Source organism: Sus scrofa, chromosome 18 (assembly GCF_000003025.6).
Source record: "Sus scrofa isolate TJ Tabasco breed Duroc chromosome 18, Sscrofa11.1, whole genome shotgun sequence".
Classification (NCBI taxonomy): Eukaryota; Metazoa; Chordata; class Mammalia; order Artiodactyla; family Suidae; genus Sus; species Sus scrofa.
The window spans coordinates 19,285,863-19,313,714 of NC_010460.4; the positions used below are offsets into that span (position 1 = coordinate 19,285,863).

At 40.1% G+C, this 27,852-nt stretch overlaps 1 protein-coding gene across 10 annotated transcripts in view; it reads right to left on the minus strand.

Annotated features, from left to right (window-relative positions):
• The window catches only part of AHCYL2 (adenosylhomocysteinase like 2), a 181,614-nt gene that overhangs the window by 25,637 nt on the left and 128,125 nt on the right, over positions 1 to 27,852 (minus strand). For all 10 annotated transcript variants that reach the window (XM_005657758.2, XM_003134679.4, XM_021078829.1 and 7 more), the window contains 5 exons: positions 16,998 to 17,141; positions 16,491 to 16,591; positions 8,853 to 8,955; positions 5,709 to 5,803; positions 1,635 to 1,741 (listed from right to left, as the gene is read on the minus strand). In XM_005657758.2, the coding sequence (XP_005657815.1) occupies positions 1,635 to 1,741; positions 5,709 to 5,803; positions 8,853 to 8,955; positions 16,491 to 16,591; positions 16,998 to 17,141 (550 nt within the window). The remainder of the gene's footprint in view (positions 1 to 1,634; positions 1,742 to 5,708; positions 5,804 to 8,852; positions 8,956 to 16,490; positions 16,592 to 16,997; positions 17,142 to 27,852) is intronic.

Consider the following 27,852-nt stretch of genomic DNA (forward strand, 5'->3'; position numbering starts at 1 on the left):
CAAAGCTACAGCAGCTTCAACACCAGATCATTAATCCACTGGTGTTACCAGAGAATTCCTTTTAAAAGTACTTTTTCTCCCCCTTTTTAGTGCCATACCTGCAGTATATGGAAGTTCTCAGGCCAGGGGTCAAATTGGAGCTGAAGCTGCCAGCCCACACCACAGCCACAGCAACACCAGATCTGAACCACATCCTCGACCTACACTGCAGCTCACTGCAATGCCAGACCCTTAACCCACTGAGTGGGCTAGGGATTGAACCTGCATCCTCATGGATTCTAGTTGGGTTCATTATCGCTGAGCCACAATGGGAACTCCTTAAGTACTATTTTAATTCCACTACTCTAATGCAACAATTTTAACTTTCAAATAGTCTCAATTTTAGGAGTTCCTGTTGTGGCTTAGCAGGTTATGAACCCGACTAGTATCCATGAGGATGCGGGTTTGATCCCTGGTTTCTCTCAGTGAGTTAAGGATATGGCACTGCTGTGAGCTGCGGTTTAAGTCGCAGGCATAGCTCAGATCCCAAGTGGCTTTGGCTGTGGCTGTGGTGTAGCTCTGATTGGACCCCTACCCTGGGAACTTCCATATGCCACAGGTGTGGAAGCAAAAAAAAGCAATAAAAGCAAAAAAAAAAGTCTCAATTTTATCATTTCAGTATATATATAAATATGTATATCTCTATATAGGGTTTTATTTAAGTCAACTAAAAATTAGAACCAGGTGTTTTATTCAAAATTCATCCCTTCCTGCGTTGCTGTGATGCAGGCCAGCAGCCAGAGCTCCGATGTGATCCCTAGCCTGGGAACCTCCATGTGCCATGGGTGCGGCCCTAAAAAGCAAAAAACAAACAAACAAAATTCATCCCTCTCTAAGGGTTTGAAAACATGGTATAACCCATAGTTTTATACATTCAAAAAGATCACAATTTTAAGATAATATTACAATATATTGAAACACTGATGGTGGCTTATTCAGAATTTACTTCCCTAGAACTGTAGGTTCTTTTCTGGGTGAATAACAGGAAACAGAAGTGATAACAATCTTACTCACGGCATTATGCTCATTTGAGAAACAGAACCCTAAATCCTGGTTCTTCATGTGAGAATATAAGCCTATAAGGGCCCAGGTTTTGGTCTGTTTCCCCCACTGCTAGATCCCGAGCATGGTCTCTAAAGTAGTTCCTGGTTCACTATAGAAGTTCAATAAATACCCATTAAAAGAATGTGTGTGTATATATATATACATATATATATGTGTGTGTGTGTGTGTGTGTGTGTATAACTGAGTCACTTTGATGAGCAGAAATTGGCACAGCATTATAAATTAACTATACTTTAATGAGAAAAATTTAAAAAGTACTTGTTCAGTAAATGAATTCATCCAAAAAAGATAAGCAGTCATTGCATTGCAATGACTAGAAAATACGAGGATGGCAATTGTTTCCCACCCATTCCCCCATTACCATTTTAAGTTTGTTATTTGTGTTGCTAATTAAAAAAACAAGTGTGCAGACTCAGGTCTCATCATTTTAGGCAGGTTCCAATTTTTAACATCACGTATTCTCTATATTCGTGATTACAAGAATACATATCCAGGCTGCATAAATCCTGTGTGTCCGCGTCAAATCTTACCTATGGACTCCAGTAACACTCTCCTCTACTATGCCCTTGATTTTCTTGAACATGTTGGGATACTTCTTATAAATCCAGTGAGTAAGATCTCCTCCATCATCCAAGATCTGCAATAATAAGCTTGATAATGTCATATTTCATATTTGCCAAACGGTCATGCACAATAACTTAAAGCCAGTATAATGACCAAACAGTCACTACACTGAAGAAAAAGACGATGAGGGTGAAAGGCCAGTTGTAATTCTCACAGCCAAGTGACGTTCCCACAGGACACACCTGCTAGATCAAAATATACAGCAATGCAGTGAGGGTTTTCTTATGGTCCAATAGCTTGACTGATTATCTAGATCTCTAGCTCTTGATGGTACTGCAGACAGTCAGAAAGCCTAAATTTGATATTAGCACATTTATATGGGTTAAATTTGGGATTTAAAATATAATTAAAGCTTAAATAATTAGTCTCCCTCCCAGAACAATGGCTTACAAAACTGTATTTGTTAATCCTTTACTTTTTTCTCTAAGTACAGGCATTCCCCTACCCAAAATGATCAGGCAGCACTGTAGGGTTTTGCCTAGCACAACCTCACACTCTCTATAAACCAAATTAAAAATAACCAGGGAACTGCACAGCATGTAGGTGTGCAAACATGCCTCTGAACAGCTCATCACTATTTCAGGTTCGGATGCTGTGCCCACTGGAGCTTCATCAGCAGAGGAAAGTTTCTGAATAATAAATAAGCTAATGAAAGACCAGCTTAGAATACTATTAGGCAGTAGGCTGTGGCATTTCAGCCCTTCCTCTAGCTGTTAGAAATGCTTGGCAGGACTTGCCAAACTGATACACCTACTCTCCAGGAAAGACCCATAGGACTGAGCTGCCCTCTGCTGACGTGCACCCATTTGGCAGTGCCATCAGTTGTCAACTCTACTACAAGTGCCAAAGTTGCCACCCTGGATGGCTGGGTACACGAAATTTCCAACCTCACATCTACCACCTGATTTCTTTTTTGCTTCTGCTCTTACGATGGATCTATTTTCTCTGATGCTACTAAACCTTATTTTAAGAGCAGAGATCCAAGGTGGGACTCTTAATAAAACTCTTACACTGCTCCATACTGCAAGTCAGTGCTCCATCTTCTCCCAGTAGAAACCCTCAGAACAGATGCCCTAAGAAATGAAAAGGCTCCTCTGAGTTTCTCTCTGTTTACATGTGTGAAATCCCTCATGGAGTTTTCCCTTGCAGCCTCTGGTCCCTAATCACACAAAAGATCAGAGACAAAGAAAGACTGTCTTGAGTCTCACTATCCTTGTCCACTTTTCCCTTTTAATAAAGGTATCGAATACACTCAGGGAATTGCTATCGCTACTATTAATTTAATGATTGTAGCCCATAATTCTCACCCTGTCATTCTAGTGCAGAAAATTCTTGGCACCTGGGAATCTTCCTGAGGTTGGAAAGCAAGTAAAAGTACTAGCTCTTGACAGGATCCAAAAAGGTATGGGTCCTGTTTTCTGGGGTCCAGTTGCTTTTATTCTTTGTCTTACTCTCTGCCAACATTTCCAGCAGTTTGTGTTGGCTCTACAGTGTATAAAAACTTACTGTGTACAATCCCTTGTTTTCTCTATGTTCATGACTATAAAATTAATGTTTCATTTCTAGTAAAACCCAATGGCATATCTCCTTTAGTGTCTGTCAGTCACACTTCCTGCTGTCACTGTTAAACTCTGCTGGAATGAGTTGACTCATCTTACAGCCAACTCCTCTTTCCCTTTCAGGATACCAAGGCTTTAAATCCAGCTTCCTCAAACCAACATTTAGTGCAGTGTGACCTGGATCACAGAATCCAGAAAGATAGGTTGTTTCTCACTGTTGTGTACCAGGCGAAGCCTACTCTGTAGTTTTTAGCAGCAAGCAACAGTTGGGCTACAGCTTCAAGGATTCTTGTTTCAGAAGGTTCCCCAATTTCTTTTCTCACTCATATGCAGAATGGTTTGTAAAGTAGGAATGCATCATACTTGGTGCAACTTTTTGCTTCCCCTTGTAAATCTAATATTCTATCAGCCTTTAAGAACTTGATCTTTTAAAATGAAATAACGCCATCTGCAGCAACATGGATGGAACTAGAGATTATCATACTAAGTGAAGTAAGTCAGAGAAAGACAAATTATCATATGATATCACTTATACATGGAATCTACAATATAGCACAGATGAACCTATTTACAAAACAGAAATGGACTCACAGACATAGGAAACCAATGTATGGTTGCCAAAGGGAGAGAGGGATGGACCGGGAGTTTGGGGTTAGTAGATGCAAACTTACATTTAGAATGGATAAGCAATGAGGTCGTACTGTAGAGCACAGGGAACTATACCCAATCTCTTGGGACAGACCATGATGGAAGATAATATAAGAAAAGGAATGTGTGTATATATATGCATGATTGGGTCACTTTGCTATACAGCAGAAATTGGCACAATATTATAAATCAACTATCCTTTGTTTTTTTTCCAACGACCCAAAAATGCTAAGTTTATTTTCATTGTCTTCCAAGATCTGTTGAACTGTGAATCCAAAAATCAACTATCCTTTAATAAATAAAAAAAGAACTTGGTCTTTTAGGAGTTCCCTTGTGGTGCAGCAGGTTAAAGATCAGGTGTTGTCACTGTGGCAGCTGGGGTAACTGCTATGGTGAGGGTTTGATCCCTGGTCCAAGAACTTCTGCTTGCAGGAGTTACAGGCTAGGGCAAACAAAAAACAAAAAACCACAAAACTTGATTTTTCTTTTTAGCTGTACCTGTGGCATATGGACGTTCATAGGCCAGGGATCAAACGTGAGCCACAGCTGTGACCTACACTACAGCTGCTGCAATACAGGATCCTTAACCCACTGCACCAGGCTGAGGACTGAACTCATGCCTAAGTAGTGACCCAAGTTGCTGCAGAGACTATGCCAGATCTTTAACCCGCTGCACCACAGTGGGAATTCCAAGAACTTGATCTTTTAAAAAATGAAACAGGAGCTCCCACTGTGGCTCAGCAGGTTAAAGACTCAATGGAGTCTCCATGAGGATGCAGGTTCAACCCCTGGCCTGGCTGCAGTGTAGGTTGCAGATGCAGCTTGGATCCCGCCTTGTCGTGGCTGTGGCGTAGGCAGGCAGCCGCAACTCCAATTTGACCCCTAGCCTGGGAATCCCCAAATGCTGCAGGTGCGGCCGTTAAAAGAAATAAAAGAAACAAAAATAAAAACTAAGCAAAACCACCATCCCCCTCAAACTGCCATTCATCTTACTTAAGGTGAGAAATTAATAAAGAGAAGAAATTTGAACTTGGAATCCTGTCAGGTTTACTACAAATTTAGCATGTGATTCTACAGAGAATGCTAATTACCACAGGAGCTATGTGTGTGCATGTGTGTTTCAATCACTGTTGTTGTTGGGGTGCTGGTGGTGAATGGTGGCGAGCAGTGGTAGGGGACGGTGACTCATTAATCTTACATTAACCAGTCATGGTGAACCCTGAGCAGCATTTTAATGTTGCTGATGAGTATGAGTGCTTTGTAGACCAGCACTGACAACTATAAGCACTTTGAGGCTATAAAGAGATTTGATATTCTTGGGATGCCGTAAGTATAAACATCTGGTTCTGCTGGAAGCCCAGGTACATTAGTCAGTAAAGGAAGCATTTTCCTTCCTTCCTGTTGGGAAACCTCCCCCACACCATCCCCTCCCTCCTCTCTATACCCCAGGTCCCAACAGAATTGTGTTAGCAGAACTCTAACCCACTGGGAATTCCCATGGTGGTTCACGAACCTGACTAATATCCATAAGGACATGGGTTCTACTTCTGGCCTTACTCAGTGGCTCGATCAGTAGGTTAAAGACCTGACGTTGCCGTGACCTGTGGTATAGGTTGCAGACTTGGCTTGGATCCTGCGTTGCTGTGGCTGTGGCATAAGCCAGCAGCTACAGCTCTGATTCCACCCCTAGCCTGGGAACCTCCATGTGCCGCAGGTGCAGTCCTAAAAAGACAAATGATTAAAAACAAAAAGAAAGAAAGAAACCTAACCCACCATGTTTGGCTGCCAGCCCTCCACATTCACACATCTATCAATGCACCACCAAAAGTCATCTTCTGACTCTCCTTTCCAGGCAAACACAGGAAATCCTAAGAAAAAAGGAACAAAAAGAGACCATTAAGGGATGAAAAAAGGACTGACCCTTTGGCAAGAAGATGCTGGTTTTTCCTAATTCCAAACTCTCTCGTTCTGCTGTACTTTTTGCCTTGACTTTCTTCATTGATCAGTATTGCCTTCACAGCCCTTTCACCTACTCCTTTGTCTTTGGTGGTCATTTTATTCTTCTCAGACCAAAAAGGACAAACAAAAGGGCCAGGAGTATATTAGATGCTAAAAATATGACTAATGGCAAAATGAAGAAACCAGAAATATATACATCTTTCTTTCCTTCTTTCCTTCCTGCCACACCTGTGGCAATATGGAACCTCCTGGGCCAGAGATTGAATCTGAGCTGCCGCTGTGACTACACCTATGCCAGTTCCTTTAACCCACTGCACCAGGCTGGGGATCAAACCTGCGACTCTGCAGTGACCTGAGCAGCGGCAGTTGGATTTTAACCCACTGCACCACAGTAGTAACTCCTTTTTGATCCTTCTTGCTTCATATAGTCATCCCATCCCCTTCATCAGGAAAACTCTTACCCTCTCCTCTCTCTGTTAAAATGTTGTTACAATTCATTGCCCAGTTATGTGTCATGTTCCTAATGAAGCTTTATTAACTCAGCTGGAAGTGAGCTCTCAGGGAATCTGAACTTTTATAAGCTCTTTGCTAGTATACTTTGTGGGTTGTGATCTCCTGTGGTATTATCATATGTCCTTGTATTATCATTATTTATATGTCTTCTCCCCCTAACCACAGTATAACTGAATGCAAAGACATCATCTCATTTGTCCTAATATCTCCTAGAGTAGGTCAATAAGCATTTGTTGAGGAAAAAGAGAAATGAATACATATGTACAACTAATTGGCCTATATATTTATATATAAGTACTTCATACACATAATACATTAATAAAGACTTTACGAATGAATGAATGCAAATGAAAGAACAAATAAAATGCTCAAAGTACTTATGAAGAGAGATAGTCATGCACTAAAGAGATTCCCCAGGATTTCTTTTTTTTTAATGTAATGATTTTAATTTTTTCATTATAGCTGGTTTACAGTGTTGTCAATTTTCTACTATATGGCATGGTAACCCAGTTACACATACATGTATAGATTTTTTTTTCTTATATTATCATGCTCCATCATAAGCGACTAGACATAGTTCCCAGGGCTACACAGCTGGATCTCATTGCTTATCCATTCCAAAGGCAATAGTCTGCATCTATTAACCCCAAGCTCCCAATCCATCCCACTCTCTTCCCCTCCCCCTTGGTAACAACAAAGGCTATTCTCCAAATCCATGATTTTCTTTTCTGTGGAAAGGTTCATTTGTGCCGTATATTAGATTCCAGATAAAAATATGTAAAGCTTCACGAATTTGCATGTCATCCTTGCACAGCGGCCCGTGCTAATCTTCTCTGTATCGTTCCAATTTTAGAATATGTGCCGCTGAAGCGAGCACTCCCAGGATTTCTTAAGAGCTCTAAAGCCATGTGTTTGGTATCCTGATCTGGGTTGTGCTGCCAAAGAGTAAAGGCAAGAAATTGGCAGAGTCCAAATTTCTCTTATTTCTTTTGTCCTTCAAGTGTCAGTGACTGTTGTGATCAAATATTAATCTACCAGGTCAAGCAGAAGCACCTGTTTACTGCTCAAGCAGAAGCAGAAGCATTAAATCAGAGCATACTGCTGAAGAACCAATGGGACCACACATCCATGCCTGAAGCGTTTTCTTTTCTAATCCATATGATCTCACACAGTGAATAGTGTTCACTGGTGCTCTAATATTAGCAAGTCAAGGCAAAGCATTAACTAATAATGGAATATTAGACATAAGAAGATACTCGTGACTATAAAGCAGCACAGTTACCCCAATCTTATTTAACAAGAGAAGCCCAGAAAGAGAGCAAACTCATCAAGAATAGGGATCCACCAAGACATGGAAGCAGCCTAAGTGTCCATCAACAGATGACTAGGTAAAGATGTGATATATGTGTGTGTATACATACACACACACGCATACACACACACACATATAAATATATATACACATGTAAATATATACACACATATATACACAATGGATTATTACTCAGCCATGACAAAGAATGAAATAATGCCATGGATAGATTTAGAGATTATCATACTAAGTGAAGGAAGTCAGAGAAAGAAAAATATCATATTACTTATATGTGGAATCTAAAATAGTACAAATGAACTTATTTCTAAAACATAAATAGACTCACAGATGTAGAAAACAAACTTATGGTTACCAAAGGAGGAGGTGGGGAGGGATAAATTAGGAGTACAGGATTAACAGATACACAATACCGTATATGAAATAAACAACAAGGATTTACTGAGTAGTATAGGGAACTACATTCAACATTTTATAATAACCTACAATGGATTGAAAAAAAGAATACACATATAGCTGAATTTTTTTTTTTTTTTAGTGCCGCACCCATGGCATATGGAGGTTCCCAGGGTATGGGTCGAATCAGAGCTGCAGCTGCTGGCCTACATCACATATAGCTGAATCATTGCACACCTGGAATTAACACAATATTGTAAATCAACTATACTCCAATTAAAAAAAAAAAGAATAGGAGTTCCCGTCGTGGCGCAGTGGTTAACGAATCCGACTAAGAACCATGAGGTTGCGGGTTCGGTCCCTGCCCTTGCTCAGTGGGTTAACAATCCGGCGTTGCCGTGAGCTGTGGTGTAGGTTGCAGACGCGGCTCGGATCCCGCGTTGCTGTGGCTCTGGCGTAGGCCGGTGGCTACAGCTCCGATTGGACCCCTAGCCTGGGAACCTCCATATGCCACGGCAGCGGCCCAAGAAATAGCAACAATAACAACAACAACAACAACAACAAAAAGACAAAAGACAAAAGACAAAAAAAAAAAAAAGAATATTTCTTCCAAGACAACTTTTAAATGTCAACTTTCCTTATAGATATATAATGAAATGATGAAACTTTACTGCAACTTACTTTACCCAAAGATGAAAAGAACATACAAAAGATCTTACCACTTTCTGCTAGAGCAGCAGCCACTTCATTGAGAGTGGAATAGATGTTGCAGGCAGCCCATCGACACTGTGCCCCCAGGGCACCCAGAGTTTCCATAAGCACCTATATTAAAGAGAAAGCAGAAGATGAGGGAGTTCCCATCGTGGCTCAGTGGTTAACAAATCCAACTAGGAACCATGAGGTTACAGGTTCGATCCCTGGCCACGCTCAGTGGGTTAAGGATCTGGTGTTGCCATGAACTATGGTGTAGGTCACAGACACGGCTCGAATCTGACATTGCTGTGGCTCTGGTGTAGGCCGGCAGCTGTGACTCTGATTAGACTCCTAGCATGGGAACCCCCATATGCCACAGGTACGGCCCTAGAAAAGACAAAAAAAGAAGAAAAAGAAGAAGATGAGCAAGCATGGGCCAAAACAACTGGTCAAGGAGAGTAAGTTTAGGTTTACATTTTTGACAATTTGAGAAAGCATATTAGGAATAACTGAGGCCAATGATTTTCAAACTGTGCTTTACAGAAACTTCCAATATTTTTTGAGGAGAGGGCCAGGGTTGGGGGTAGGTATGGGGAAAGTCCAGTTGAGCTCCATGCTTTTACTCATTTAACATATTGGGCCTCTCTGTAAGTTTTAATTAAACCAAGGATTTTAGAGTCAAAACATCTTTTTTAAAAATGACCAATTTATAGTTCTGTTTCTTCTTAGAATATAGAAAGCTGCAAGAAAAGTTCCACCCTAACAACAATAAAAAGCTGGATAATCTACAAAACCACAATTTTTCTTGAGCCCATTGAAGAGCTGACATCATAATGCAACTGAGGAACTGAAGTCCAAAGAGCAACAAATTCCTTTAAGGAGAGAGGGAACAGTGCTTCACTGTTGGAAGGGAGTAGCTGCCATACATTAGGGTAAGAAAAAAATAGCTAAAGTTTTAATGAATTATTAGTAAAGGCTGAGTGTGGGAAAGTGTCAGTATGAAAATTCTGGTAGCCGCAGGCATGAGGTTTCATATTCACATGAAGCTCTTTTCCAGGGACTTCTACTCAAGGGCTGACATGAAAGATTCGGGGCAAGAAGCTGATTGGCTGTCCTCAAAGATAAGCATAGGAGTTCCCATTGTGGCACAGTGGTTAACGAATCCAACTAGGAACCACGAGGTTGCGGGTTCGATCCCTGGCCTTGCTCAGTGCGTTGAGGGTCCGGCGTTGGCGTGAGCTGTGGTGCAGGTCGCAGACACAGCTCAGATCCTGAGTTGCTGTGGCTCTGGCATAGGCTGGTGGCTACATCTCTGATGAGACCCCTAGCCTGGGAACCTCCATATGCCGTGGGAGCGGCCCAAGAAATGGCAAAAAGACAAAAAAACAAACAAAACAAGACAAAACGATAAGCATGCAACCTGGGGACTTGCCCTCAATCTTCTCTCACAAGATGCAACTTTTAAACTGCAGCAAGAGAAACAGGAAAATTATACCTGCCACCAGGGACCAGGTAAAGATCCACTGCTTCTGGGGAAGGGTAGAAGCAAAAACTCTGCTCCTGGGAGAATAGTGGAAACTCTCTTGGGCCCAGCATCCTACATTGATACTAAGTAAAGATCTCCTATCTCTGCAGGAGGAAATTATCTCTGCTCAAGACCTAGCACAGATAGAAGGCAAAGTTTGGCTATTATAGAGAAGAGAGGTGGGAACACTGAAAAAGTCCTACCTTCACAGAGGCCTGCCTGAGGCTGAGGCTAGACCAGACCCAGGCCTAGCTCCAGCAAACAAGGAGCAAGTGGGACATGTACTGGGAGAGAGCACCCCCCTGTGGCAGGCAAGTGAAGAAGTGGCTGAAAGCCTGAGCGCGAGGCTGAAACACTGAGGAGAGCCTTCTGGCTTGGAGGAATTTGAATTCTTTTGTATAGAACAACAGAATTGAAATCCAGCCCAATTCATGGCAATAATAGAAACTAACATACTACCATTCAATATAAAATTTCAAGGCACACAATAAAGTAAAAAAAACAAAACAAACAAAAAAATTAACACATGGTCAAGAAAGAAAGTACTCAAGAGAACCAGACTCTGAGATGAACTAGATGTTTGATCAGACAGGGACTTTAACTATGATTAATACATTTATATTAAGGGATCTAGTAAAAAGATGGACAACATTCATGAAAAGATAGGAACTCTCAGGAGAGAGATAAGTATAAAACTAAGTCAAACAGAAACATTATAAATTTTTTTGAAAAGGGATCAGAGGTTAAGAATTCTTTCATTACAGAGTTCCCGTTGTGGCTCAGAGGAAATGAACCTGACTAGTATCCATGAGGATGTGGGTTCAATCCCTGGCCTCACTCAGTGGGTTAAGGATCTGGTGTTGCTATGAGCTGTGGTGTAGGTCGAAGATGTGAGGTGGATCCCTCACTGCTACAGCTGTGGTGTTGACCAGCAGCTACAGCTCAAATTGGACACATAGCTTGGGAACTTCCATATGCCACAGGTGTGACTCTAAAAAAAAAAGAATTCTTTCATTAGGTTTATCATCAGACTGGGTATATCTGAGGATAGAATCAGTGAACTTGAAGACAGATCAAAAGAAATTAGCAAACTGAAATACAGAAAGAAACAAGAGTAGAGGGGGGAATCAGAAGAGAGCATCTAAGATCTATGGTATACTATGAATGGTCTAATTTACATGTAATTGGAGTCGTAGAGGGAGAAGAAGAGAACAGTACAGAAGGTGAAGAGCTAATGGACAATTATCTTCCAAAATTAATGAAAGAGAATCAAGGAAGAATGCGATCCCAAGAGCAAAGTTAACACTACAGTACAGATCCATGAAAAGAAAAAGGAACCAAGGCTCCTTGGAGAAATGGCTGATTCCAGGGAGAGAACAGAGAATGTACAAGATCATCTTGTAACAGAACCAAGGAAGTGCTCAAAGGCTGAAAAGGATATGTCAAAAGACAAAGCACAGAAGCCAGCCTAAAGGGGTTCCTCCTGCCAAAATTAGAACAATTCTTATCATAATAAATAACAGTAACCAACTATAGCCTATTAAATAAAATAGGAAACAAAGACTCTATACACATAAAGATAAATGAGTGAATAAATAGAAGTTTGATGAAGAATGGGATATTTAACAGTTTTGTATTACTTATTAACAAGAAAGGGAGAAAAATAACTTTTACAATAGAAAAGTTTGTCAGATACCACCTCAAAATGAACATCAGTTATAGGACAAATTGAGATCAAGGGCCATCTGATAGGATTAAGTGAAAAAAAAAAAAAAAAAAAAAAAAAAAAAAAAACCACCAACAATCAGCATCATTTCCTACCAAAGGTACATATCTGAATCTAATAATAAGGAAGGATCTTAAAAGTCTGAATTAAGGACATTCTACAGAATAATTTGTCTATAACTTTCAAAGTTCCAAGTTCATGAAAGTCAAAGAAAGACTGGTGAACTGTCCAGGACTGAAGGAGACTAAAGACAGATGACAACTAAATGGGACATATAACTATGGACTGAATCGTTTGGTTATAAAAAAATATTGGGGCAATTAGTGAAGCTCAAATGGGATCTGAGGCTTAGATGGCGATAATGAATCAATGTTAGTTTCCTAATTTTGAATGGCTGTACTAGCTGCACAGGGCAATATCCTTGTTTGTGGAAAACACACACTGAAGTATTTGTAGGAGCATCATCGGGTTGGCAACTTACTCTCAAATGTTCAGAAAAAGTTATCTGTACTATATTTGCAAATTTTCTAAACATCTGTGTTTATTTCACATTTTAAAAAATTATTAAGATAAATTTAATTCACTGACTTGGTCCTGATTTCTTTTTACTTCAATATGTAAGATGGAGATAGGCTTTTTATTTAGGGCCGCACTTGAGGCATATGGAAGTTCCCAGGCTAGGGGTCAAATCAGAGCCGTGTCTTTGACCTAAACCACAGCTGATGGCAACGCCGGATCCTTAACTCTCTGAGCAAGGACAGGGGTGGAATTATGTCCTATTGTGTCAGGTTCACTACTGCTGAGCCTTCTTTTTAAGAAGGCTGTGTACCATCCTACTGCTATGATTAAGAGCCATTTTAATAAGGATAAAGCGTTGGTAAAAAAGTTTGTTTTAAAATTTCCTGACAGTGGTTAACTTTGTGTACTGATAATTTTTATTTTAAAGAATCTGTATGTTCTAATATTTGTATACTAAATAAAAATTCTTTTTTATTTTTATTTTTTATTTTTTATAGCCACACCTGTGGCACATGGAAGTTCCCAGGCTACGAGTTTAATTGGAGCTGCAGCTGAGGCCTATGCTGAAGCCACAGGAACACCAGATCCGAGCCGCATCTGCGACCTGCACTGCAGCTTAAGGCAATGCCAGATCCTTACCTACTGAGTGAGGTCAGGGATCAAACCCGCATCCTCACAGAGACAATGTCGGGTCCTTAACCTGCTGAGCTACGAGGGGAACACCTAAGTAACAAGTCTAATAAAAAAAGGATTTGTAAACAACTCCACTAATTTAGGCTAACCTCTTCATATAATTTGCCCAAGGCCATATAGTAAGTTAACAGCAGAACTACTCTTAACGGCTTAATTTCTTTACCTTTCAATATCTGATCCCATTTTTTCCCTCTCATTTTTTCACCTTAAAGAATTTCTCTCTTACAACTAAGATTCCTGAATTTGTCCAACAAAAGAATGCTTTGAGACTTACCTACAAAGCAATATCTATCAACTAGAAGAGTGGCTGGGACCAAGAATATAAGGTCTATTTAAAGAGCTATGAGTCAAGACTGCTGGCCTCAAGCAGGAGAGAAGGCAGGTATGAGTGGGAGAAGGGCAGAGCTTGGAAGCTGGTTTAACTAGACTTTAAATCATTGCTGTTTAGAAAGAGTAGCTCAGGAATCTGGTTAGAAGGAGCTATGGAAACACACCTGAAAAACATAAATAGATTCAAGTCTAGTAGAAACACAGACAGGAAACTGTTACCTCTGTTATCTCTGGAGCATGGAGACTTTGTCTTTCTATATTATAGATAGTGGTAATGCTTAAATATTATAAAATGTACATGAACTACTTTTGTAATTAGAAGAATAAAATAAAGATTTAGAATAAAACAAAGCAGGAGTTCTCTTCTGGCTTAACGGGTTAAGGGTATGGTGTTACTGCGGTGGCTTGGGTTGCTGCTGTGGCATGAGTTTGATCTTGGGCCCTGGGAACTTCTGTATCCCGTGGGTATGGCCAATAAATAAATAAATAAACAAAATAAAACAAAGCAAAATGTCTTTGTAACAACTTTTTTTTTTAAAGGAAAAAGAAAAAAATGTGGGATGGGAACAGTAAAAAGAAAGTAACCTTGAAGAGTGGTAATGTTCAGTGAGCCAGGGGGTAAAAAAGAAACTAGATGTAATTTAGCAACATGAGACAGTACAGAGGCTCTTACTATTTTAAGCCACCACACTCAAGTCTCATGTCCCTGACCAGGGAAGCCCAAAAAAGTTTCCACGAGTGTTTCTGCCTTGATTCATTAGTCTATAGCTTCAAAAAGAGACAGCCTTTCAATTTATTACACTAATTTTGGGCCGCAAAAGTACTCTTTTCCTCAGAAATACGTAACCCAGAAAAGTGTCACAGGGAAGATGCTACAGTAGCTATCTGTGTCTCGAGGAATCTCTGCTGTTCTTAATAAAGGATATGGCCACATATGTGTTGTGCACCAGCAGACAATCTTTTTTTTTTTTTTTCCATATGCTAAAGATATTTATTATTGGAGTTCCTGTCGTGGCTCAGTGGTTAACGAATCTGACTAGAAACCACGAGGTCGCGGGTTTGATCCCTGGGCTCGCTCAGTGGGTGAAGGATCTGGCATTGTCGTGAGCTGTGGTGTAGGTCGAAGATGCGGCTCGGATTCCACATTGCTGTGGCTCTGGTGTAGGCTGGCAGCTGTAGCTTCCACTGGACCCCTAACCTGGGAACCTTCCATATGCAGTGGATGCAGCCCTAAAAAGCAAAAAAAAAAAAAAAAAAAAAAAAAGTGCAGGACAGTCTCCTACAACAAAAAATCATACCATATCTGGCACAATTTTAAAAGTTCCAATGAAAAGCTCACATGAGTGAGAAATCTATAATTATCTGAGTTTAGAACTTTATTCCACTTTACAGAGCAACAAAAGTACTGTTTTAGTTTTAACACAAAAATAATTAAGACTGCAACAAGTATGTAAATTAAAACTTTTTCGTTGTTATTCATAAATTTACAAGAAGCTTATAATTTCAGAAAATTATATAATTTGGCAATACTGCTGATGCTCTGGAACCAGTAATACATTTCTATATATATACATTTGTAGCACTCTCATTCAAACAACGCATATAGGCAAGTAGAAATATCTGACTATTCTACTAAACTTGTACTCAAGCACTTACATATTGAAATATACATTATTTTATTATTATAAATTGCTTTCCTTTTGTTCTTCCTTCATATTTCAATAAGATTTATTTTTACAACATTATATGTACCCTAGCTATGTTATATTTGAATTTCAAGAAAATATAGGAGCATTGCAGAATATTTTTTAATAAAAAGGGATCACTGAATCTGATAAGGGTGAAAATTACTGGTCTAAACCAATCATGGGGAGTTCCATCGTGGCTCAGTGGTTAACAAACCCAGCTAGAATCCATGAGGCTAGGGTACGATCCCTAGCCTCAGTCAGTGGGTTAAAGATCCGGCGTTTCCGTGAGCTCTGGTGTAGGTCACAGACACGGCTTGGATCCCACATTGCTGTTGCTGTGGTGCAGGCTGGCAGCTACAGCTCTGATTTGACCCCTAGCCTGGGAACCTCCATATGCCTTGGGTGTGGCCTTAAAAAGACAAAAAATTAAAAAAAATAAAAAATAAACCAATCATGGTAACCCCAGTGCTTTTGCCAGGACAGTGGGGCATGGGCATGTGATCTAGTTCTGCTCAATGACATGACAGAGTATCCTGGAGGAATTCTGGGAAAGGTTTCCTTGCTCTAGGGAGAGACGAAGAAATGGTTCTTCTTCCTTTTCATGTCAGTTTGTGATGGCAGGAAGAGCTGCAGCCATCCTGCTGAGCCTGAGGATGAAGTAAGCCCAGTGGGGAGGCAGCTCCCAGAGAATCAAAGACAGATGATTCTATGGAGGAGACCTGAGATCCTTCAGCTGAAGTCCGCCTTACCCTTGGACTTGTAGCCATGTAATACAATAAATTCTTTTCTGTGTGGTCTGGGTTGAATCAGGTTTTCTCTTATTTGCAGCTGAAAGCTACCTAACACAGAGCTGCCCTGTAGCAGTGACACTGGAAGCAAAGATAAGGGAAGTAGCGTAGAACAGTGGAGAAAGCAAAAGCTTGGGAATCAGATAGACTGAAGTTTAATTCTAGATTTCATGATTTACTAGCTGTACACCCTTGGGCAAATTACTTAAACTCCCTGAGCCTCAGCTTCCTCGTTTATAAAATGGAAACAGGAATATGTGCTTTATGTGGCCATTACGAGGGTTAATGAACTAACACTTATTAAGCTCTTAACCTAGTTCTTGGCATGGTGCAAGCCCTCAATAGCTGATGGCTATTATTAACTACTGTTATGTGGAGGGAAGAAAAGGACTCACAGCAGTCTGAGCAGTGATGTGTGTACAACCCACAATTTTGGCTCCGGCCAAGGGTTTTTCTCCTTGAGCTCTCTTCCTCAAAGCCATCAGCGCCGGCATTTCTGCAAAGGCCCAATACATACACAGCAGTATTAGAGAGGAGGGTATGAGAGGTACAGAATAAATAGTACTAATGTACTAAGATCCTTCCCTGATCAGGTTCTCAGATTAGGTTTCTCAAGGGATCAAGACATTTAAACCTGAGGGACTTTCAGAGGCAAACGCTCCCGTGTTTGATTTCTGTATCCCAGTCTTCTGTATCTGGTCTCTCTCCCCCCTCTTCCATGACCTGCTAGAGGGTAATCCCTCCCCACACTGTTTCCTGAGCTCATATTTCTTTTGTTACAACTATTCTTCAAAATCACAGTGAAATTTCACAAACTACTAGACCCCAGAATATAAAAAGGGATGAATATGGATGAAAAGACACTGGCAGCTTGAGAAAGAAAATGCATTTGTTTTCTTTACCTTGTTCAGCAATTTCAATTTCTCTTCGTCCAAACTCCGCCTGTTTGATGTTCTTGACACAGAAGTCACTGCTTCCCTTGGAATTCTTTTGCTGCTTGTCCCTGGGGGAGGTCTCATCATCCGAGCTATCTGTATATGAAGCCGCTGGAATGACAGAATAGAAAACCTTCAGAAGAAAAAATAGGTTCCTCTAAAACTCCAAACCATGGAGTGAACAGAGGCCTTGCTAGTAATCCAGCACCATGTAAATGTATACATTTGGCAAGCATCTAATTGGCGCCGAAGAGCTGCCTCAATCACCACCTACGGAAAGTGCCATCCACAGGCCACAAAGGAGACACTGAGAGAGGTTTCCAAAGACATTCCCCCTGGAAACTAGGGCTAACTTTACCTTCAGAACATGCAGAGGTCCTTGAAAATGAAAAAAAAAAAGAGAGGTTACACCAGTAGGTTCAAGTTCTTAAAGCAAGATCATGGTCATGAACCTATGAGTTTCTGGGATCTCAGCTACCCTTCAGTTTGCTGCTTAAGCACCTGATGTAATTTGTGTTTTAGGACAATAACTGAACAGATAAGACCTAGAAAATAAGGAACCCATGGGAAACTAATTAAGAACCACACAAAAAGTGTTTGTCTCACAAAACAGAGCTTTCTTTTTTTAGACTGGCTCTGATGAGGCTGAGCTATGCCCGCAGACCCAATTAGACATTGACAATGAAGTATTCAGTGTGCTCTCCCTTCTTGCTGGCCTCGGTGAGTTCTGCATTAAGCATTTTTGACTCCCAAAGAAGCAGATAAATCCTCTTTTGGTATAATTAAATGCTCTGATGACTAGTCCTTTTGGCAATATACACTAGAGGGTGGACAGTCTTAAGACTTTTGACCGTGGCTAACAGGCAGCAGCTGCTGCTGCTGCTGCTATTCCCATGTTTGACTGAGGTCTTTTTAGTCTTCGTATAATTCTGGAGTTGCTAACCATTTGCTGGATGATTTGAAGTAATTTCTTTCTTTATGTTTAAGTTTCTGAGGATAGTTTCTTCCCAAATAGTTCTCAAGGTTTGCGGCACGGCAGCGGGGGGAAAGGAAGTTTGGGGGACATAAAGCACTGTCTATAAAGCATTATATGTTTTTCTCAATGAGATAAGAAGTACTTCCACCATTTTTTTAAGGGGAGAAAGCTGAAAAAGCTCAGAGCTTCTAGAGTCACCTGATCTACTTATATCCAGAGAATTAAGGCATTTCTGGGATTTCTCCGTGAAGGGTCTATCTCTGGGAGGGCTGTAAAAGGCAAGTCTGACCTTGCCCGGTTAATCAGGCATGGCACTACAAAGCATTTGGGCAGCAGGGGCCCAAGTGTCTCTCTTAGAGCTGGAAAACTGCCCTGGTGCAAAGTCCTACCACGAGGCAACAAGAATGAACATGGGCACCAGAGGAGGTGAGGGAATTAATAAATCCCAGATGGACTTTTGTTCTGTACAAAAAGGAGCTAATCTGTACAAAAAGTCTACGGTTCTCCCTCCCAGGGTGAGTGAGAGCTCAAAGTACCTTTGGCAACAGAGCTCAGAAACAGTTTCCTGGGCAGTCATCTGTTTCACTAATCAATACTCAGAAAAAGATTATGAGTCGGAGGCTCAGGGGAACCATGCTTCTACCAGCTGAGAGAGGAAAGATAACAGTCCTCCCTTATCCTGACCCAAATTTACAGGAAAATTGCTTTTGAAGAAAGTGTTCATATTCAGAATATCCTGAAATTTCAAACACTATGCCAGAGCTATGATGATTTTGATGCTTCCCAATGGCTGTTTATATATAGTGGTTATGTGTTCTGGAATCAGACTTTGGTTGAAGTCTCAGTCTTTGCTTCTGGGTGTGTAAAGCAGAGGTGATACCAGAACCTGTTTCATATAGGATTGTTAATTCATTTATGCATTCAGGCATTCACAATTCAGTTGTTCATTCAGTCAATTTTTTATTGCATATTTGCTATGTACCAGGCACAGTCTAAGTATTGGGGATACAGGGCAGATGTGGATTCTCTTTGCTTTCGTGGCAAATAACTATAAAATTATTTATAGTTTTTCTTTCCATATGGTTGTAATATGTGCTATGATGCAGACTGATATAATAGGCAGACATGACTTGTCAGAATCAAGTTGTTGAGAAGATTAAGATAATGTATAAGTACAGTGCTTAGTGCAATGCTTGGCATAAAGTAACTAAGCACTTGATAAATAATACCTTATATTATTACTGGCTTTTGCACACTTTTTTTTTCTGGTTGTACCCATGGCATGTAGAAGTTCCCAGCCCAGGGATCAAACTCTCACCATAGCAGTGACAGTGCTGGATCCTTAACCTGAAACTCCTGTACGTATTTTTAATTCAACTCCAAATATAACAACTTTAATGGTCCTCACTTAGCTTTAGGATTCCGAATGGGAAAGGAATGACATACATACATACAATATTATTTCAGGGTTTTTTTTCTACCCCCTTCATCCACTAATCTACCCGCGCAGCAGGTGGATGGCTGGCAATGATTTAAAAGGTTGAGAATGGAGTCCTAACCCTTCCCAGAACAGCTCTCCTTTCCTACGCCTTTTCAGCTGCTAAGGATGAGTCAGGAAAAAAGCCAACCACACAACAACAACAAAAACCCCCTAAATTCCCCTTAAGAGAGGTACTCAAATTTTTGACTTGAGTCATGTTCTTCTAACTCAAAGAAAAAAAAATCATTTATACCACTACCCTGTTCTTAAAGGAAAGAACAGTATTTTCTTAACAGTATTCATTCAACTGGTTAAGGTTAGTTCAACCAATGTTTTTCTTTGAGCCAAAATAGATTTGTTAACAAAGAGCCCTTTATACAGACTTGTTATCAGGTGAGAACCAAAAGTATCAGTTGTTTAGCCTGTACTAATATGTGCAAAATGGCCAACAGACCTAGACCAAGAATGTTATTTTTGCAAACACAGTGGAAAGATTATTCCTGAACTAGTCTGACATTTATTTTTTTGAACTCACAACTCATTCCTGCCAATATATTTAAAGTAGCTTATTAATGAACATAGTTGAGATAGCATTAAAAATTCTCCCTAGAGAAATTCAACACATGTATACACATGCTTGAACAGTTTCTTAATTGTTTGCTATTGTCAGCATACTCTGAAGCCCAAACTCATAATTTAATTAAAACTGAATAACTGATAATCAAGACAATAACCTACTAAAGCACAGGTCTGAGACCTTAGCTGTAGCTTCACCCGTAATTGATTAAGTGACCAAGTTTCAATTTATCCAACTGTAAAATAGGGAGTATAATAGATCCTCTCTTTCCCATGCTCTCCCTTTCCCCTAACTCCCACCAGAAAAATCATATGAACAAATGAGATAATCACAAAAAAGGGTTCAAATTCTAGGTAGAAAAGTAATACAAAGTACAAAATAACTTTACTATGGGATGTTCCCCTGTTTCAAGGTATCTCAGAACCAAAACATAACTTGGTGAATCACTAATCTACAATCTACCCCATGGAACATGCGTACGTATGTTCTATGGCTCAAGCCTGATAAAGCCTTCCCTCCCAGCAGCTGTGATACTCTGGGTTCTTGCCAGTAGATGACTCCTGCCTGAATTAGTCCTATTAGACTATTTTAAGTCAGGCAATTCCTCTTGGGCCCAATCTTTTCATTTGGAAACAGAACAACAGAAATGACCTGTGTGTGTGTCAATGTACAGGAGGTTTCATTGATGAGGAACACTCTAGAAGTATGTTAAAAGCTATGTGAGCAACCGAAATACAAACAAACAAAACTTTGGTACTTGGAAAAATCTGAAAATACTTCAAGTTTTAGAAGAATCAATTATGGACTAAAGGACTTTAGCCTTAATTCTTTATCCTTAATCAATGAACACACTGCAAAGACAGCTTTTTCAGAAATATATCACTGAGAATGATCTGACTTTGTAGAAAAATCTCCTTTGTTCATTTGTTTTTATGAGGTTTTGTGCTTACAGAAAGAGTTTTAAGAACTTTTTTATAAAATAATTTCAAGGATTAATGTAGCCCTAATGCCTTTCAGTTTCTATTGAATATGTGAATTAACTCATCTCCTATGAATCTAAAAGGTATTAGTTATGAGCCGTCCTTTGAAGAACCATCCTTTTCTGTGTTCTGTGATTCACACGAGGAACCCAGCTGAAAAGGCTGCAAGAGGTTCCTAAACAAATGCCTAGCAAAACTCAGTATGAGGAGTAGGGAGTGTTGGCCACAGTCTAAGTAAGACTCTAAGTATCTTCAGCAAAACAAACACTTTGGACAGGAAGGTATCTTTCTTTTTTTTTTTTTTTTTTTTTTATTTTTTTGTCTTTTTTTGCCTTTTCTAGGGCTGCTCCCACGGCACATGGAGGTTCCCAGGCTAGGGGTCGAATCGGAGCTGTAGCCGCCGGCCTTTACCACAGCCACAGCAACGCCAGATCTGAGCCATGTCTGGGACCTACACCACAGCTCACGGAAATACTGGATCCTTAACCCACTGAGCAAGGCCAGGGATCGAAACTGTAATCTTATGGTTCCTAGTCAGATTCGTTAACCACAGTGCAATGACGGGAACTACAGGAAGGCATCCTTTTTTGAAGTGTCATAAACCTTTGTCTAGCTGTTCACATACAGAGAATGTACCAGAGATGTATACTCCTTCACGGGATGTAAAGTAGTATAGTAAGAATGTCTCTGGGGAGTTCCCTTCGTGGCTCAGTAGTTAACAAACCTGACTAGGATCGATGAGGATTCAGATTCAATCCCTGGCCTCACCCAGTGGGTTTGGGGTCTGGCATTGCTGTGAGCTATGGTGTAGGTCGAAGATGTGGCTCAGATCCAGCACGGCTGTGGTGTAGGCCGGCGGCTACAGCTCTGATTTGACCCCTAACCTGGAAACTTCCAGATGCCTAAAAAGCAAAAAAAAAAAAAAGAATGTCTCTGGACATCTTTCCCCAATATTTATTTATTGAGCACCTCTTATGTGAAACCCAGTTTCAAGTGGTGGGAATAGAGCAACACAAAAGAGATAACAATTTTTGCTCTCGTGGATCTCATACTCAATTAAGGGAAGAAAGAAAACAATAAATTATATGATAATAAGTGCTACAGAGAAAAATAAAGCAGGAATATTTGATAGGGAGAATTGGGTAAGATATCTGTACAATTTTTTTTTTTTCTTTTTATGGCCACACCTGTGGCATATGGAAGTTCCTAGGCTAGGGGATGAAGTGGAGCTGCAGCTCCTGGCCTACGCCACAGCCACAGCAACATGGGATCTTTGCAGCATCTGTGACCTACACAGCTTGTAGCAATGCCAGATCCTTAACCCAGTGAGTGAGGTCAGGGATCGAACCTGCACCTTCACATAGGCTACACCAGGTTCTTAACCTGTTGAACCACAATGGGGACTGCTGTGCAATTTTAAAAAAGTAGCCAGGAATGGCCTCAATGAGGAGGTGATCTTCGGTTAAGAACTAAAGGAGGTAAGATAGCCAGCGAGGGTATCCTTGAGCATTCCAGGCAGAGGAAATACCAAGTGCACAGGCTTTAAGGCAGGACAGTGCCTGGCACGTTCAAAATAACAGTCAGAAGGACAGGACACTGGAGGGAAAAAAACAGCTGGGGAGGAGAGAAGTTTGGGAAAGTAGCAATGTGATTCAAAGTAGAATGTGAGAGTGGATGGTTTAGGGCCTTGGAGGCCATTGTCAGAACTGTAGCCCTTAGAGTGAAACTGGGAAGCCGTTGGAGGGTTTTGAGCTAAGTGATATGACTTGACTTACTTTATTTATTATTATTATTTTTTTAAGGGCTGCACCCACAGCATACGAAGGTTCCCAGACTAGGGGTCAAATGGGAGCTGTAGCCACCAGCCTACACCACAGGCACAGCAACGCCACATCTGTTGAGCCACATCTGCAACCTACACCACAGTTCATGGCAATGCCAGATCAATCCTTAACCCACTGAGAGAGGCCAGGGATTGAATTCAAATCCTCATGGATACTAGTTGGGTTTGTACTGCTAAACCACAATGGGAACCCCGACCTGACTTATTTTAAAAGAATGAAGCTAGCTGTAGCACTGAGAACAGACTGAAGAGCGGTAAGGCTGGAACTCATCAATTCAGTTTTTAAGATATGGGAGGGTTGAGATGCCTATAAAACATCAAAAAAAAAAAAATCCAAGTGAAAGGACTGAGTAGGCAATTGAATTGTCTGGGTCTAATGTGCAGATGAGAGATTTGGGTTAGAGAAAAATTTTGAAAATCAAATACCAATACATGATATTTAAAACTATGAGACTGGGAGTTCCCGTCGTGGCGCAGTGGTTAACGAATCCGACTAGGAACCATGAGCTTGCGGGTTCGGTCCCTGCCCTTGCTCAGTGGGTTAATGATCCGGCGTTGCCGTGAGCTGTGGTGTAGGTCCCAGACGTGGCTCGGATCCTGCGTTGCTGTGGCTCTGGCGTAGGCCGGTGGCTACAGCTCCGATTCAACCCCTAGCCTGGGAACCTCCATATGCCGCGGGAGCGGCCCAAGAAATAGCAACAACAACAACAACAACAACAAAAAGACAAAAGACAAAAAAAAAACCAAAAAAAAAAAAAACAAAAAACAAAAAAAAATAAAACTATGAGACCGAAAAAGTTCACCTGAGAAGAGATAAACAGAGAAGGGAAGAAGTCCAAGGATCAGTCTTTGGGGCTCTCCAATATTAATTTCTATAGTCAACTAAATGATAACGTATGCTGAAAATGGGTTCCAAGTTCTTATTGACATCATTTGCTTATCTTCTCATATTTAGAAAGCTGTAATTCCGTTACTCCTGGCTTTTCATTAGATGAGTGCAGAGCTTTTTCTGCCTCACCTCATATAACTTTCTCAATACCTCTCTGTTACGAGCACTGCAGGCTATAAGGGTTTTCCAGGATCACACAACAAGTCACACACTGATCAAAGCCTAGAAATGAAGGCTTTCCTAACTCCCAGTCCAAGACTAAAGGCAGCAGGCATCTCCATTTAGAGTTTAAAAGAGTTTGATGATTACTGATGTGGAAACAAAACAAGGTAAAAGCATGCGTGACACTGCTGCAAAAGAAGCAAACACAGTCTTAGGTTTCGTTTTATTTATTTATTTATTTATTTTATTTTTTATTTGTTTCTTAGGTTTCATTTCAAAAGCGCTTTGTTTATGGAAATATCACCTACCATACTGAGGTGACCATATCTAGAATATTATATTTATGGGAGTAAGATTTTGAAAAGGACATTTAATCTGGAATATATCCAGATGAGGTTAACCAGGATGGGGGCGGGGGGGAGGGGAGGAAATGCCTCTCAAATCAGGCAACCAAAAATGGTGATTCTTTTTTTTTTTTTTTTTTTTTTTTTTTTTATTGAAAGAATTATATAAATTTTATTACAAAACATTAACATTTTTTTTTTTTTTTTAATTTTATTTTCCCACTGTACAGCAAGGGGGTCAGGTTATCCTTACATGTATACGTTACAATTACAGTTTTTCCCCCACCATTTCTTCTGTTGCAACATGAGTATCTAGACATAGTTCTCAATGCTATTCAGCGGGATCTCCTTGTAAATCTATTCTAAGTTGTGTCTGATAAGCCCAAGCTCCCGATCCCTCCCACTCCCTCCCCCTCCCATCAGGCAACCACAAGTCTCTTCTCCAAGTCCATGATTGATTTTCTTTTCTGAGGAGATGTTCATTTGTGCTGGATATTAGATTCCAGTTATAAGTGATGTCATATGGTATTTGTCTTTGTCTTTCTGGCTCATTTCACTCAGGATGAGATTCTCTAGTTCCATCCATGTTGCTGCAAATGGCATTATGTCATCCTTTTTTATGGCTGAGTAGTATTCCATCGTGTATATATACCACATCTTCCGAATCCAATCCTCTGTCGATGGACATTTGGATTGTTTCCATGTCCTGGCTATTGTGAATAGTGCTGCAATGAACATGCGGGTGCATGTGTCTCTTTTAAGTAGAGCTTTGTCCGGATAGATGCCCAAGAGTGGGATTGCGGGGTCATATGGAAGTTCTATGTATAGATTTCTAAGGTATCTCCAAACTGTTCTCCATAGTGGCTGTACCAGTTTACATTCCCACCAACAGTGCAGGAGGGTTCCCTTTTCTCCACAGCCCCTCCAGCACTTGTTATTTGTGGATTTATTAATGATGGCCATTCTGACTGGTGTGAGGTGGTATCTCATGGTAGTTTTGATTTGCATTTCTCTTATAATCAGCGATGTTGAGCATTTTTTCATGTGTTTGTTGGCCATCTGTATATCTTCTTTGGAGAAATGTCTACCCAGGTCTTTTGCCCATTTTTCCATTGATTGATTGGTTTTTTTGCTGTTGAGTTGTATAAGTTGCTTGTATATTCTAGAGATTAAGCCCTTGTCAGTTGCATCATTTGAAACTATTTTCTCCCATTCTGTAAGTTGTCTTTTTGTTTTCTTTTGGGTTTCCTTTGCTGTGCAAAAGCTTTTCAGTTTGATGAGGTCCCATGGGTTTATTTTTGCTCTAATTTCTATTGCTTTGGGAGACTGACCTGAGAAAATATTCATGATGTTGATGTCAGAGAGTGTTTTGCCTATGTTTTCTTCTAGGAGTTTGATGGTGTCCTGTCGTATATTTAAGTCTTTCAGCCATTTGGAGTTTATTTTTGTGCATGGTGTGAGGGTGTGTTCTAGTTTCATTGCTTTGCATACAGCTGTCCAGGTTTCCCAGCAATGCTTGCTGAATAGACTTTCCTTTTCCCATTTGATGTTCTTGCCTCCCTTGTCAAAGATTAATTGACCATAGGTGTCAGGGTTAATTTCCAGATTCTCTATTCTGTTCCATTGGTCTGTCTGTCTGTTTTGATACCAGTACCACACTGTTTTGATGACTGTGGCTTTGTGGTATTTCTTGAAGTCTGGGAGAGTGATGCCTCCTGCTTGGTTTTTGTTTCTCAGGATTGCTTTGGCGATTCTCGGTCTTTTGTGGTTCCATATAAATGTTTGGATTGTTTGTTCTAGTTCTGTGAAAAATGTCATGGGTAATTTGATAGGGATTGCATTGAATCTGTAGATTGCTTTGGGTAGGATGGCCATTTTCACAATATTGATTTTTCCAATCCAGGAACATGGAATATCTTTCCATTTTTTTACATCTTCTTTGATTTCTTTGATTAAGGTTTTATAGTTCTCGGCATATAGGTCCTTTACCTCTTTGGTTAGGTGTATTCCGAGGTATTTGATTTTGTGAGGTACAATTTTAAAAGGTATCGTATTTTTGTATTCCTTTTCTAATGCTTCATTGCTGGTATACAGAAATGCAACTGACTTCTGAATGTTAATCTTATATCCTGCCACTTTGCTGAATTTATTAATCAGTTCAAGGAGTTTTGGGGTTGAGTCCTTAGGGTTTTCTAGGTATAGAATCATGTCATCTGCATACAGTGACAGTTTGATCTCTTCTCTTCCTATATGGATGCCTTTGATTTCTTTTGTTTGTCTAATTGCTGTGGCTAAGACTTCCAAAACTATGTTGAAGAGCAGTGGTGAGAGTGGGCATCCCTGTCTTGTTCCAGATTTGAGTGAGAAGGCTTTCAGTTTTTCCCCATTGAGGATTATATTTGCTGTGGGTTTATCATAAATGGCTTTGATTATATTCAGGAATGTTCCCTCTATACCCACTTTGGCGAGGGTCTTGATCATGAATGGATGTTGAACTTTGTCAAATGCTTTTTCTGCATCTATTGAGATGATCATATGATTTTTGACTTTTTTTTTGTTAATGTGGTGTATGATGTTGATTGATTTGCGTATGTTGAACCATCCTTGTGAACCTGGGATGAACCCAACCTGGTCATGGTGTATAATTTTTTTGATATGTTGTTGGATTCGGTTGGCTAAGATTTTGTTGAGAATTTTTGCATCTATATTCATCAATGATATTGGGCGATAGTTTTCTTTTTTGGTGGTATCTCTGCCTGGTTTTGGAATGAGGGTGATGGTGGCCTCATAGAATGTCTTTGGGAGTATTCCTTCTTCTTCAACCTTTTGAAAGAGTTTAAGGAGGATGGGCACCAATTCCTCTTTATATGTTTGATAGAATTCACCTGTGAAGCCATCTGGTCCTGGGCTTTTATTTGTAGGGAGTGCTTTTATGACCTCTTCAATTTCATTTCTGGTGATTGGTCTGTTCAGTTGGTCTGTTTCTGCTTGATTCAGTTTTGGCAGGCTGTAAGATTCTAGAAAATTGTCCATTTCTTCCAGATTGTCAAACTTATTGCCATATAGTTGTTCATAGTATTCTCTTATGGTTTTTTGTATTTCTGCTGTATCCGTTGTGATTTCTCCTTTTTCATTTATAATTTTGGTGATTTGGGTTCTTTCTCTCCTCTTTTTAGTGAGTCTGGCCAGGGGTTTATCAATTTTGTTCACCTTTTCAAAGAACCAGCTCTTGGTTTTATTAATTTTCTCTATTGTTTTTTGAGTCTCTATTTTATTGATTTCTTCTTTGATCTTTACAATTTCCTTCCTTCTGCTGACTTTAGGACTTCTTTGTTCTTCTTTTTCTAATTCATTTAGGTGGAGGGTTAAGTTGTCAATTTGGGATCTTTCTTCTTTTTTGAGAAAGGCCTGTATTGCTATAAATTTCCCTCTGAGCACTGCTTTCGCAGCATCCCATAGATTTTGAGAGGTTGTGTCTTCATTATCATTTGTTTCAAGATAGTTTTTAATTTCCTTCTTGATTTCCTCATTGACCCATTGGTTTTTTAGTAGCATGTTGTTTAGTCTCCAT